This window comes from Cinclus cinclus, chromosome 8 (assembly GCF_963662255.1).
Source record: "Cinclus cinclus chromosome 8, bCinCin1.1, whole genome shotgun sequence".
NCBI lineage: Eukaryota > Metazoa > Chordata > Aves > Passeriformes > Cinclidae > Cinclus > Cinclus cinclus.
Genome location: NC_085053.1, coordinates 25,555,797 through 25,570,840, shown reverse-complemented (window position 1 = coordinate 25,570,840; position 15,044 = coordinate 25,555,797). Strand labels below are relative to the sequence as shown.

Genomic DNA, 15,044 nt, shown 5'->3' with positions numbered 1-15,044 from the left:
CAGGTTATCCCCACAGGAGGAAGAGGTGCAGGACACACTCCCCAGCTCAATCTGGCTGGCTGGCTGTGCTAAACTCTGCAGTGCCCTCTGAGAATCCCCCAGAAAAGCACTGCAGAAGGCAGGACAACACTTGGCTATTTTAGTCAGGCAGGGAATACACTGCTGAAGTTTGGGTGAAGAGCAGCAGCTGCCCAGGGTCCTCCTGCCTGGCTCTGCCTGGCTCCTCCTCAGCTCCTCTTGAGAAGTGCAGCAAGTGAACAAGCACTTGATTTACAGCCCCTAAATCCATTCCACAGAGCACCTCTGAAACCATGGGAATCACCTGAGTGAGAATTTGCTTGTTAATAAAAAGAGCTTTTGTGGTGTTCTGCAGAGAGCAGTTGTGCATGTTGATGACCCAATTTGCTACAGACTCATGCAAATGTAGGAATAGGAGATTTCTGTCCATAAATGTCACTGAACAGTGAAAACACACAGTGAGACTGTGGACACCTTGGAGCCTGGTGAACTTGCTCCATTGATTATGTATTGATATCTCTATATGTACCTGCAAGGAAGGTGAAAGCATCCCAGAGCTGAGATGGATTCTTTCTGGCATGGTATTTTCCCAGTCCTACTGTCTTAACGGTGGTTGTTTCCATTTTCTTCCAAAAGCAATGGTTTAATGGCTCTGCTGTGTTGCTCACCTGCAGTGTGCAAGGAAGAAAAAAGCAAATGATAAATTAATAATTTGCCTTTAAATTGTGATATAGACTGGAGCAAATCAGTCTTCCTTCTTCTGGTGAGCCCACTATCCCTGAAATCCCACAGCTCCTGTTCAGCAGTCTTCCTTAAGGACAGAATTTTCTCTTCACCTTTTGTAGGTCAATTACAACAAGAAAAAATGTTTTCTCTGACAGGAAACCAGCTTTTCCCAACCTCTCATTCAGTTCTACTTTCAAGGATCCATTTATTCTGTTTTTCATTTCCACACTTGAGAGCAGGATCAGAGAGGTGGCCTTGGATTTGAAAAGGCCCCAGGACAGGATGGGGGCTGTTGCTTCATAAATTGCACACTGGGGTTGCTGGGGGCTGCCAGCAAAGACTGTTGTAGGGGACATGTTTGTGGGAGGACTGTATCTCAGTGCTAATTGAGTATCTCTGACAGACTGCACTTCAGTGTTTTCTGGAATTTTTCACATAGATCATTCCTTGGAGCTAGATGGGAAAATAGTACAGTGTTTCAAAATAGCTGGCCCCTGGGAGATGAGAGTCCCCCATCATGAATTATTAAAGCTCAGAGAGACTGTTCAGAAAAGTCAACATGAACCAGTGCATGGGGAAGGAGGAGTATGCTGGAGAGAGCCCTTAGGTCCCTTGGAAGTTTCTCACATGTGGCAGAACAGCTCAAAGCAGCAGCTCTCAGATGGGATGAGATGCAGACAGAGACTCACATATGCTGTATCCCCAGGGCTCCCCATTCATTCAGCCACTAGCTTTGAGTCCAAATGATCCCCCAGCGTTGGTTTGGAATAATAAAGAGCAAGAAAGTGATACAGTGGAGGCTTCCTGTCTCTGAAGGCACTTGTGCTCTATAGGGCCCGTACCAAAACCGATAGAATGGGAAAATTTCTGAGGAAATCTCTTAATTTTATTCAATCTCACAACTGAAAGCCCCCATTTGTCATAGGTGATCTGTGTATCCCCTGCAGGTGTTAATGAATGCTCGATGAACAATGGTGGCTGCTCACACATATGCAGAGATTTGAAGATTGGTTATGAGTGCGAATGCCCGCCTGGATACAAGCTTCTGGATAAAAAAACGTGTGGAGGTAATTGACATGCAAACAGCAGTCCCTTGTGTTTCACCATAGAGAGACGTGATTATATTCACTTGAGCATTGCTCCATCACAGATGGTTTGATTTCAAGTTATTGATGGGTTTCAAACACTCCTTTCAGACATAGATGAATGTGAGAATCCAGACGCTTGTAGCCAGATCTGCATTAATTACAAAGGAGACTACAAATGTGAGTGCTATGAAGGATACGAGATGGACACCCTGTCCAAGAACTGCAAAGCTGTAGGTAAGACAGTGCCACAGGCACTAAAACTCTGCTTGCTCAACAGCACAGCTCCGATAAGAAAACACACTCACAGGGCTGAGGCAGGGGAATGGAAACAAAAGGAAACATGCAAAGTAAGCAAAGACATTTCACTGCAAGCAGCACAGAGCTGCTGCAGCAATAGCAGATGCGTCTCTAGGCAAGAACTACTGATCATGCAGATCAGAATATTTTAACAGTGTACAGAGCAAGATTGCAGTCACTACTTGGATGTTTGAAGCTGAAACTAAAAAAGAAAGTCTCTTGACAGGTGTTATTGAAAACAGTGCCACAAAAAAACGTTTAGTGGTAGTAGAAAACATCCTGATTCAAACAGGGTAGCTGAGCCACCCCTCCACCCTCCCAGCTGTAAGTCACCAAAATCTGGCCCAGGATTTTGCACTGAAATGAATTGAAGATGAGGCCATTCCCCAGAGTTTTGCTTGTGGCTTAGCAGAACAGGCCATCCAAGTGCCAGCGTGTGTCCAGAGACCACAGGGGTGCCTGCAGGTGACAGCTCTGCCTCTGGAGCAGGTTTCCACTTGCTTCCAGTGTGGTGTAAAGCTTCTGTAAAAACACAGCTATCAGTGACTGATAGTTCCATTGTTGTTTGAGAAATGAAAGCTGAATCCAGCCCTTGGGACAGCTGCTGAAGTGATAAATATGCTGATTTTCTGTGGTAGGCAAGAGCCCGTACCTGATCTTCACCAATCGCCACGAGGTCCGTAAAATAGACCTGGTGAAAAGGGACTATTCCCGTATCATTCCCATGCTGAAGAACGTGGTGGCACTGGATGTGGAGGTGTCAACAAACAGAATATATTGGTGTGACTTGTTCTACCGAAAAATCTACAGGTAAGGGGCAAGAGAGGATGTGTGTGTTGGTCCCTTCCCAAAGCTGCATTCCATCCGTATCCCCTAAAGCAGTGCAGGGTACAGGGCACCTCAGGGATTTTCTGCCCTGACAGGATTACCTGTTGTGGCCCAGACTTGGTAATTTTTTGGGGGGAATTGATAAAGACATCAGAGGCTTGTGCAGTTACCTCTTTGATAATACAGGGTGACTTTTCATCAATGCCAGGTCCTGCTGCACTCATGCAGTTAAATGTAGGCTCTTGTTTCCTGAACCGTGGACACTGCAGAGTCAAGGCTGCTGCCACACTGTGAGTGTTGTATGGGGGGCCACAAAGAACCTGGCACCTGGAAGCACAAAGCAGGCAAATGGTGGGAGCAAGAAGGCAGCAACACGAACACAAGCTGCTGCCCACTGCAGTCTCTGGTAGACTGGATTTAAATTCACAGCACCTGACCACAGTACACTTTGTGTAACTCTCATTCTCACTCCTCCTTCAGCTGTTTTTATGGCATCCATCACAGTTATTATGTGATGGGGCTTGTGAGTGTGCTTAGCCAAAAAAGCATTTAATTTATGTGCTTAAAATCCCCCGTGTATATTCTGATTTGTGCAGCTATTGCAGGTTCTGCAGTGGTTTGCTCAGGATTTCAGCTAATGATCAGGCACAGGCTGACTGGTGTCAGCACATGGGAGCCAGGCCAGGGTTTCTACAGGCTCTGGTAGCTCCTATGCCCTGCAGGGATATCTGCTTAGGCTGTGCTGGGTATTGACCACCAGTAACTGGGCAGGTACCCTGAGGGGCCTGTGGGGCTCTGAAATTGGGGGATAGTTCAGAAGAAAGCTGTCAGCACTCACTGGGCCTGTCTGGACAAGGGGTGAGTTCATACACAGAGAATTATCCAAGACACTGCTCCTCCCTGCAGCTCTCCACCAGATAAATATGCTGGGAGTCCCTGGGAACAAGCAGTCTGTGGTTGAGGCTATTGCAAGGTGAAAACTGGTACAGGAGGTAATTGCTGGCAAGAGAGCCCATCTTTCATAATGGTCACCTCACTTGCCTTTCCAGATCCTGTACTGTTGAGGTGATGTCTCCTTTGAGGTGTCAGATCTTTTACAATATTTAGTTTCTGGGAGAATAGAAATGTCACCTGTACTTGAGCCCTTCCGTTGTGGAAGCTGTGGGAGCCTCTTGGCTTTCCCTCCTGTGCAGGCATAGGCAGGAAGCAGGGAACAACTGTTCCACTGGCAAGGGATGACTTGGCCTGGAGCTGTGCACTGAGACCACGGGGTGCTCGTCACACTGCAGTACTGGGATCTCGGGAGCACTGTCAGGCCCATAGGGCCCTGAGGTACCATTCCTGTGGTGCTGGGTCAGAGACAACCCAAAACCATTCTTGTAGGGAAGATGCAGCAGTGTGCTGGTCATCCAGGCTGACTGCATGGCCATTCCAGCCCTGACTGCAGACTGTAAAACTGTCAGGAATTCCTGGGTTTCAGTACCAAGGCTCTAACCTGATATTGGAGAACTCCCGTAAAATTCACCTTCTCATTCCATGAGCAAGTGCAGGACGGGCAGTGAAGAGACAATGTGATACATCTTACAGTTTCAAATGTTTGGGGTGAGGGGCAGAAACTTCCTGCTGTTTTATAACTGCTTTAAGATGTACTGAGTTATTCAAAGAGCTCTAACCTCTACAAACACTGATGCAAACTCAGAACAACTAATCTCAGTTCACTCAGCAGGATTGATATTGAGAGCAGAATCAGCCTATGTGGTTGTGGGAGCAACATTCTAGTTATTTATGAAACATCCATGTGGAGTCTGCTGCCTTTCGTTATCTTTTTGAAAGATTATTATGAGGCTGCCACTAATATTTAGTGAACATTTTGTTTGTATCTAGTGAAATCACTTGCCAAATTAATGCAGCTTCATGAATTCCTTTGATGAATCATAATTAGCTACACAGCTCCTAATTCTGCAGTACATTTAACCATATTTATTGCATGCTCAATTCAACTCTGTTTAGCAGAGCCCTGGAGATTATATTTTTAATGTCCATAAATCCCACAAATCAATGCTGTTGAAGTTAACATGCCTGAAGTCAAATGTTTTCCTGAATTGTGCAGTTATAGTAGGAAGCAGGTAGAACAACGAAATGAACAGTTCCCTACTGTGGAAATGCTGCCGTATAGGAACAGGGAAATAAGAAGCTGTAGGAGAAAGCAGAAGGTTGCAGGAGCACCATAAGGGTTCCTGTGTCAGCCACACTGCCCCTGGGCCCTGCTCTGGGAGCCACGTGGGAGCTCTGTGACCTCCTGTCCCCACAGTGCCTACATCGACAAAGCGAGTGACACGGCCGAGCAGGAGATCCTGATCGACAGCCAGCTCAACTCCCCCGAGGGACTGGCCATTGACTGGGTCCACAAGAACATCTACTGGACAGACTCTGGAAACAAGACCATCTCAGTGGCCACTGCAGATGGAAGCAGGAGGAGGACACTTTTCAACAGTGACCTCAGCGAGCCCAGAGCCATTGCTGTGGATCCCACACAGAGGTGGGTGTGAACACAAACACCCCTTTGCCAACATTACCAACACAGACATTCCTGTTGCCTTTTTGCCGCTCTGACAAACTTGGGGTAGTTTCATCTCACCAGGACTTCAGATACCCTTTAAGATATACCCTGCAATGGGACTGTGGAGATTCTTTAACTAGCCCTTGGCAAGGTCCTTGCTGTTAAGACAGCTCAGGGCAAGTTCATGTGTTCAATGGGCCTGAGCTATTCCCAACACAGAGGCTGTGTTGGGAAATGAAGTCTGATTTGTGTTTGGGCTATTTGGATGAGTGAATGCCAGGTACCTAAGAGGCACAGCAGGAGAGTTTCCAGGGGTTAGTTACTGGGGTGAGATGCTGCATTCTGATGCAAGTTTTGTGGCAGGTTACCCAGTGGGAGAACTGCATGGGGTTCCACCAGTGGAATTAACTGCTCTAGTAAAGAGACAACCTTAGGGCACCTCCTACTGCAATCAGCAGTGCAGGTTTCTTAACTGGAGTCCAGGTTACTGCTTTCTTACCTCTGCCTCTCTCAGGTTCATGTATTGGTCTGACTGGGGAGACAAAGCCAAGATTGAGAAGGCCGGTCTGAACGGGGTGGGGCGGCAGGTGCTGGTCACCGACAACATCGAGTGGCCAAATGGCATCACACTTGGTAAGTGCCCAGTCAGAGCTACAGCACCCACTGGGGCTGAAGGAAATACAGGTTTACTATTCAAGTAGGAAAACAAAACTGTAAATGCTCAAAGGCACTTGCATACACAAATCCTAAACTGGTCTGTCACTACTGCACACAAACATGAGTGCCCTTTTTTCAGTAGCACAAACAGGAAGTCCTGCTGCAGTCAGAATCTCATACTGCAGGAGCCTTGAGTTGCTTGTCATTGTGTCTTAAGGCAAAAGGAAATTTTGGGGGAGGATGCAAAGCTGTGATAACTCTTTAGAAGTCTGAAAAGCATCTGAATCCTTGGTGTCAAATGTCTCTGTACCCAGGCCTGTCTCAGGAGCAGTGTGAGGATCCCACACTGGACTGATGACTGATGCACAGTGCATCAGGGAAAGGGACAGGGCCTGCAGAACCCATTCCCTGTCACCATTCCCTGCCTGCCCAGCTGCTCAGGGCAAATAGAACCCACCAGAGGACTGTGGTGGTTCTCACTGCCACACCAAGCAGCAGAGTGGGAAGGAGGTTTTGTGGAGCAGCAGGGAACATCCTGCTCTGAAGTTGGAGCTCTGTGTGTTTAACACCGTGCTGCTGTGAGCTTCTGTGCTTGGCTTTGAAAATGCTGGCTGTGGCAAGTATGTAGGAGGAAATGCTGCTGTCATTGCATACTGCTGAGGTGCTACTGCTGTGAACAAATAATGTTATCATTTAGTAATTAAGAAATTAATTAATGACTTGTTTAATTATATAACCTTGTTTTGTTGGCTCTCATCCACTTGCATTCTGTTCAGTGAATCCCATCCAAAATGAGGGAATTTGCTCCAGAAAGAAAAATGCAATGCTTAGCATTCCAAATAGTATTGGGTCTTTTCCTCTCACTCTCACCTGCACCCTCCCCAAACCTGGCTGGTTGTGGTAGGACTGTCCCCACCAGCAGATTCTCCCAGACCGCAGCATAAGAAGGATTTCTGGGCCAAGGATTCTTCTTCACTGAAAATGTATGAATCTCACAGCTCCTTCAGGGAGGTGTTTCACTGGAATCTCAGTAATTGTTCTTCAGAAAGAGGCCAAGGCCTGAACAACCTTGAGAGGAATAAAGCTTCTCACTCAGGCACTGATGGAGAGAATCTGGGAAACCCAAACTGCTGCTTCTCTGCTGCTCCTGGTTACAAAAGAACCTCATTGTACAAAGCTGTCAGTCAGGCATTCCCCACATACACACACAGCAGAATGTTCCTCCTGTTTAATCTTATTTATAGGGTCTTATCCCAGCGTATCTGGGCACCGATTCAAAATCAGAACTAGTGTTAAAAAAAAGAAAAAGAGGCACAATAATAAAGAGATTAGTCATACTGCCAGCAGGAAAAACATGCTGGGCAAGAGCAAAAGAGTTGCAAGAGCTGTGTGTAATTTTGCTTCATTGTGTTTTACTTTCCAGATTTGCTGAATCAGCGTCTCTACTGGGTAGACTCCAAATTGCATTCACTGTCCTGCATTGATTTCAATGGCAGCAACAGAAAAGTTCTGATCTCCTCTGTGGATGATCTGAGCCATCCTTTTGGCTTGGCAGTGTTTGAGGTAAGAGTGGAAAACGGATGCAGAACAGACTAGAGCCTGTACGAGGTCTCAGAGCTCCTCTTGATGAAAATCTCTGCCTTTTGCACAGCACAGACCTCAGTGAGGGCAGTTGCTGCTATAGAAACCGATTAACCTCGTGTGGGTTCAGCAGGGGAATTGTTTTTTAAAGCCCTTAATCAAGAGCAAAGTGTTATCTCATGCTTTTATCTAACGCAGCACCAGTGCATTAAATGATCAGGTGAACAAAGGCTTCAACTTTGGCACTCACTGTAGGTAAGTTATAGCAGAGAAAGGTCCAGTTGGCTTCTGGCTCAGGAAAACCCTCATCCTTAAATCCCTTACTCCACCTATGTGAAGTGTGTGATCTGGGCATCTGACTTTGGGAATAGGTTTCTCCAGGTCATTGTTGCTCTTTAGTGCTATCCCCATCAGCAGCATTTGGAAGGATCTCTTAGGTTATTTCACCTCTCTCCATCCTTCCTGGTATGAATGGCTGGGTAGGATAACAGACAGCCCTTTTGCTTTTGCTAAGCTGCCCTTGTTGCCCAGCAGTGTGGCTTTCCTTATAGAAATATGCACAGGTTTAGGAGGCAGCAGCACACACAGATGATCAAGCAATTAAACTGTTTGGTATTCCTGGGTACCTCTTCCACCAGTATCTTCAGTCATAATATAGTAATACAAAAGAGAAGTAGGTGCTCGGCTTCTAGGTGTGCTCTAGGCACTGGCCTCTTCACAGATACCTTTTTAATGCAGGTGTTACTGTCTTATCTTGGGAAAGGGGAAAAAAATCAGCAAGGTAACAAATATTTCTAGTATGGAGTATGGCACTTTGCTCATGATCTACTCCAGCTTACAAAGAAAAAGCAGTTCAGAAACAACTTGGATGCAACTCGCCTGTGCCAAATTTCTGCTCCCTCACTTCAGTCTCAAAGCTACTCAAAATTACACAGCATTTTGTAAACCTGTAGGAATGTTGGGCTTTTGAACATTGTCGAAAATAGGAAAAAGCTGCAGACAAAAGTAGCATGAACAGAAGGTGCCCCAAGGTAGGAACATGGGGCACTTTGTGACTGCTGGAGTTTAATCCAACTCGAGTAGGATTTGAGCAGGCCAAGTCAGGAATCTGCATTCCCTGCAGGACAGAGTGTTCTGGACTGACCTGGAGAATGAAGCGATCTTCAGCGCAAACAGGCTCAATGGCTTGGACATCTCCATTCTGGCAGAGAATCTCAATAACCCTCATGACATCGTGGTATTTCATGAATTAAAGCAGCCCAAAGGTAAGAGGTGTCCTCAGTATGTCATGGCCCTGAATCAGATTTGTTTGAGCTGCCAAATGAAATGCTCCCTGATGGTTCTTGATGAGAGAGCATGCACAGGCAATAATGGGAAATCAATGCCTAATGTTTGAAGTTCCTGCATAATTAATTCAGCAGCAGCATTTATTGAAGAATCTGCAATTTGCTAATAGCTGTTTAATTAGCATCTTTGATAAGAATGAGTTACTCTTGTCATTGTGATGCTTCCCATTCATTCTGTATTTGGGAAGTTTTTGTAGTACTTTCTAAGGTTCCACTCCACCTTACAAACTGTAAAAATGCTTAAGCAGCCTGATAAATTGAGTTAGGGAGTGGGAGAAGGTCTTTTCAGAGGATCTGATATTTCTTTGCCAAAGAGCAAGGAATAAATAATTAGAAAAATAACTTGTCTTTTCTTCCATCCTGGAACAGCTCCAGATTCCTGTGAGCTCAGCCCCCAGCCAAATGGAGGCTGTGACTACTTGTGTCTTCCTGCACCTCAGATCTCTCCCCATTCCCCCAAGTACACGTGTGCCTGTCCTGACAATATGTGGCTGGGTCCTGACATGAAAAAATGCTACAAAGGTAAATACAATCACATCTCCATTTCACTGTCCCAACAACGTCATACTTACAGTGAGTATATTTCCTGGTGGTGAAAACACAAACACCAACTTCTGTATTCCACTCCTTGCTGCCCTCTGAGCACAGCAGCACTATGGTGTCATTTGTTGAAAGCTTGATTATTTTGGAAAGCTTAACCAAAAAAACATACAGCAGAAAGAGAGGAAAAAAGGGCTAGGGACCAGCACTAAAAGTGTGAACAGTCAATAAACCACTAAAATTGATTACTCATGTATTGATATATTGATTATGTAATCTATATATGCAATATATACTTATATATATTTAGATATCTATATATCAGTCTATAGAATGATACCAAATCTTGAGAGGCCACAGTTGTTGCTGATAATATCCTGAAGAGACGAGTGGCTTCATTGTAGTTTTTCCTAACATGCAATGAGTTCCTGGTACAAAATCAGAATCTCAGGAGGTTCTCAAAAACCCCCAAGTTTGTGAACTTCTTAGCTACCTTCAATACAGAGTTCTTTTTTTATTAGTATTAATTAACCAATCTTGACTTCAGGAAATAGTTTCTGTAGCTGTAGGCAGAGAACTGTCAATAGTTTGACTGCATGGAAAATAGAACTGGAATTTGGTTTCTGCCTCTCTTCGTTAAACGTAACAGTCCTTCCCAGATTTATATCACCATTTGTGATTTGGTGTACTTGCTTTAACAAAATTTCATTGTTGCTCTTGGTTTTTAGATCTCCCAACCACTGCACTTCCTGAAGTGGTTTCTACAAGCAGAGTGTCCCGTGCTGATGGCGCCACGACCATCGCCGCTGTCCCTGGCAGTGCCAATGACACCACTGAAGTCATCCCCAAAGCTGTACCAGAAGCTACAATCACCACCCCAAGTCTTCATTTACCTTCCACCACATCCATCCTCATAGATTCTGAGATGACTACTGGAAACAGCAATTTATCACAGCACTGTAAGAGAATGAGATCCCTTTCCTTCCTCTAGATCACATCTCCTCATGCACTGGTGGGAGACCTGACCTAATGTCCGAGTTCCAGAGAGGTCATGTGCAGGCACACCCTGGGGCACAGCAGGAGACATCAGCTCCTCTCTCTGCAGGCACCTGGGTTACCATTGCTGCTGTCATTCCAGGCGCTTGGCATGTCAAGGAATTTGTATCAGCTTTTATCCAAGGCACATTAACAGCCCTGAGAGTTCACATCCGTCCTTGCCTTGTAGCCAGTACTGGCTCATCCCAGCTTCAGTGCTGCAGTAGAATGGATGAGTCCGCAGGTGCTTCACCTATTTTAATTATTTAATTATTATGATCCTGCACAAGTTCTGTGTGAAAAATTCCCCCTGTGCATCTTTAGTGCTGCTGGACATGTGGAATCACTGCAGCCCAGGACAAGCTGCTCTGGTTTGCGTGACTGTGTTTGGCATGTTAATGTGGCCTCATCATGACACAGGTTTGAAGTTTTGCATTATTTATCAGAAGAGCATCCCAGTGGAGAGCACTAATAGGCTCTCCTCAATGGAACACCAGCCTCCATCTCAGAGCTAACAGGCAATCCTTCCAGGTCCTGCTGCCAAGACAGAGCAGAAAGGCTGAACTACTGTTCCAAAAAAAAAAAAAAAAAAAAATACAGTTAGTTCCTCCTCCTGCAACTCCTGATATTTTAGCAAAAGTAAATTTTCTCTACTGATACTGTATATGAGAGCTCAGGGCAAACATTTTAAAGTATAGAACTTGAAAGGTTATATTGAATTTTTTTAATTATATTTTCCTGTAATTGCTTTTTTCTCTTGTAAGTACACTATTGAGTTTTGGGACCATTCTTGCGTGCTGGGGCAGGCTGCAGCAATGAGGGATAGATGTGTTCACTAACTCCTTAGCTGTAAATCATAAAAAGGGAAAAAATTAAACAGAGAAGCTGTGCAGATGGCTTTGAACTGCATTCTTTTTCTGACAGCTCCATAAGTCATTAATTGTGTTAGTACAAGCAAGTGTTCTGCTGTGGATTTTTAGGAGCGTTATTCACCATCCCCTGATCTGTGCATGGCATTTCCATTAAATGTCAGGTTTTTAAAACTGGCCTCCTTTTTTGTGCTTGAAAATTGGAGGGCCAAGCACAGTCACCCATTTCTGGTCAGAGCTTCTCTGACAGCCCTGGACCAAGTGTGTCCCTTGACTGACCTCAAGCTCTGGGGTGTCCCTGTCCCCTGGCAAGGCAGCAGCACTGCAGGGACCTCATTCCTCAGGAGAAGGAGCTCAGCTCAGCCCAGATCTGTGTGCACTGCTCAGTGTCACCAGAATGGTATTGTTACAAAACTTTTTGTAAATTCTTTAATTGCAAATTTCTGATGGGCAGAACAGCACAGGTACTAGCAGAAAACATTCTTTAAAAGCAGCAAATGAGTTAAATTATCAGAACATTTCTGTAATTACAGATGCAAATGATGATGAAGGCTTCGGTTCAACTGTGACAGCAGCTGTGATTGGAATTGTCATTCCTGTGGGTAAGCAGATTGGATTTAACCTTTGAAGGAGACCACACCAAAATGCAACACCAAAATACTGTATTTACCACAGTAAATACACTTTTCCAGTTTTCAGGGGTGGGGTGGGAAAGAACACAGGAACTGCTGAATTGGGGAAAAGTAGCCCAGCTTTGAGAAAATGTTATGAGGATGGCTGCCAACATGGGAACATCCCAGCAGATCCATGCTTGCCTAACAGCCCTTTCTCTCCCCTCTCCTCAGTGGTCATTGGCTTGCTGTGCATGGGGGGATACCTCATCTGGAGAAACTGGAAACGGAAGAATACTAAAAGCATGAATTTTGATAATCCAGTTTATAGGAAGACAACAGAAGAGGAAGATGAAGATGAAATCCACATTGGGCGAACTGCCCAAATTGGACACGTGTACCCAGCAGTAAGTACCTGAGGAGAGGCTGATGGACAAGTTTTAATTCTGTTGAGAATTTTCCAATACAGAATTTGGATCAGTGTTGCTTATTTGCCAAATAATGACAAAACCCAAAACTTCTTTAGTATCATTAATTTGGCAGAAGCTTAAACTTCTGGCAGCCCATCAGTTATCTTAGAATTTAGTGCTCTGGATCAGATACTCTGTTCAAAAGAAGAATAATTGTCCTAATCAAGGTACCAATCTGACAAACGTAAAGTTCCCTCGAGCTATGTCAGGATGGGACAGGTGATTACTCATCCTCTGCTGGCTTCCATTATATCTGTGCTTAGGCTATTACCAAGTGTCCAAACTATTCTATGGATAAATTGAATTTCTCTACAAACCAGGGAGAATATCTTCTCTACAGTAACACTATAAAGAAAAGTCACGTTCTTCCCAAGGAGTGAGTGAGGTTCTGTAAGAAGTTAAGGAAAAGGGTCCTCTGTCAGAGCAGCATCCCTGGGGAGAGGAGCACTGGCAGGTACAAGTGCACTGTATTTTCAGAAGAGAGCAGCAAGATCCAGAGTAACGAGTGAAGGCAGTAGAGTTCCAGTAGGCAGGTGGGTAGGTAGATAATGTCCTTTATCATCTAAAGGTCCCTCACAAGATCACACTGGAGAAGGTGCCATCCCTTACAAGGAATTTTATCCAACATACATGGGCAGGAAACTTTCCAGCACCTCTTTAGTAGCACTTGAGTGAGTGACATCATTTGGGGGAAAAAAAAAAAAAAATCACTATCTCGAATAGACTTGTCACCAATGCAGTAGGGACAGCCCTGAGAGTTCTAAGAAGACATGTAAGTTAGCACCAGTATCACAGTTCACAAAAGTGTGTTTTCTCCCTCCCCAGCGCGTTGCATTAAGCTTAGAAGATGATGGGTTGCCATGAGGATGAAGATGCTGCTCCAGTCATCTGAACACTGAACAAATCTGCTTTGGATCACAGAACCTGCTTCTTTTTGATCATTATTTATGTTGCAGAAGGGTAACCACAAAGTTATAATGAACTACAAACATCCAAAGGATGTGAGAGTTTCGTATGTATAATCTTTTATACACATTTTAACTTGTTGCACTACCCATTTGTGATAGTGAATAAGCAACAGCTGAGCTACTAACTCAATGTACATAACCAGCCAGGCTGAAGGTTCAGTAGCTATTGCTTTATTTTAAGACTATATTTATAGATATTTTGTAAATATGTTGAATATGCTTTGTGGCTATCCATCAACATAAGTAAAAAAAAAAATTCTGTACAGGCAGTTTTAGAAATATTTATTAACAAAATGTGGATTATAAGAGCTGTTGTGTACATATAGTAGAGGGGTGAGAGTATTTATTTTTTGTATGTTTGGCTTGCTGTGCATAGATTATCTGTGTATATATCTATCTGGACAAGATAGATATATAGGCATATAAATATATACATATATATATAAATATATACATATATTTTAAAACTACTAGGCTACATTTATGAAAATTAGGGATAATTGAATTTTTACAGGATGTTTGAGAAGTTTGCTTTGAAATCTAAAGACACTATGTAAGAAAGAGCTGTAGTGTAAGATAGATGACTAGTGAAGCACTCCATAGCAAATGCTCCTGACTTCCATCCTGGCTCTTAAGGGCTGCTTTTACATTTTCCAGTCTATCCATGAAGAATCCATGCAGTGCATTTTACTGGAGAGCTATTGCCTCCAGCATTTCAGTCAGCATAAATTCTTACAGCACCCAGGGTTTTTGTGTTGTATTGTTGCTTTTTTACAGCTTGGTACAAATCTGATTTGGTTTTTGTTCATTTGTTTCTAAATGTAAATCTAAATTATTTTCCAGTTTGAGAATCTTGCACCTCGTAAATCAGCTCAGAATTAACAGAAACAAAGATTTAGCCATATATTTCCACACTCCCAAGTGAGCACTCTCCCTGGTTCATCAGGAGAACAACACATTAACAAAAGTCACTTGCATCCCTCCTTGCCCTTGTCCCTGCTCATACTGATAAAAAAATCCAATTTTAGGAGCTGCTGTGGCACACACAGAACTCTTCCAAAGTCCTGCCCGTGGAACAAGCTGCCCCATGGCAGGTCTCCCAGACCACTGGGCAAAGAGGCCAGAGCAGGTTAAAAACTCCCAGCCTTTCCAGTGTCCTTGGCTGGATCATCCTGCACCTGGCAAGAAAAACACCTGGTTTTTCTCATCTCATTCTATAGGATTTCCTGGGAATTCTGTGGGAAGTGAATACACTTACCTCCCACTGCATAATGGACTAGTACCTCCCTGAACTGTACCAAATCCTAGAGAAATCTTCCTCATGTCTTTATGTTAGTCCAAGCTTTTGTATTATTTGAGTGAATAGAAGAAACTCACGCTGAGTAGGTTTGGGATTTTATTTTCCTTTTCTCTTCCTTTCTTTTAGAATAAATGTACAGAGTAATGTGAG

General features: G+C 44.1%; 1 protein-coding gene across 1 annotated transcript in view; it reads left to right on the top strand.

The window, feature by feature from the left end:
* Positions 1-13,490, top strand: part of LRP8 (LDL receptor related protein 8) — a 167,340-nt gene extending 153,850 nt beyond the window's left edge. Inside the window, exons 8-19 of the mRNA XM_062497017.1 lie at positions 1,692-1,811; positions 1,941-2,066; positions 2,768-2,939; positions 5,269-5,496; positions 6,032-6,150; positions 7,598-7,737; positions 8,879-9,020; positions 9,471-9,623; positions 10,370-10,600; positions 12,079-12,147; positions 12,391-12,563; positions 13,452-13,490. Of these exons, the coding sequence (XP_062353001.1) occupies positions 1,692-1,811; positions 1,941-2,066; positions 2,768-2,939; positions 5,269-5,496; positions 6,032-6,150; positions 7,598-7,737; positions 8,879-9,020; positions 9,471-9,623; positions 10,370-10,600; positions 12,079-12,147; positions 12,391-12,563; positions 13,452-13,490 (1,712 nt within the window). The remainder of the gene's footprint in view (positions 1-1,691; positions 1,812-1,940; positions 2,067-2,767; positions 2,940-5,268; positions 5,497-6,031; positions 6,151-7,597; positions 7,738-8,878; positions 9,021-9,470; positions 9,624-10,369; positions 10,601-12,078; positions 12,148-12,390; positions 12,564-13,451) is intronic.
* The last annotated feature ends 1,554 nt before the right edge of the window (positions 13,491-15,044 follow it).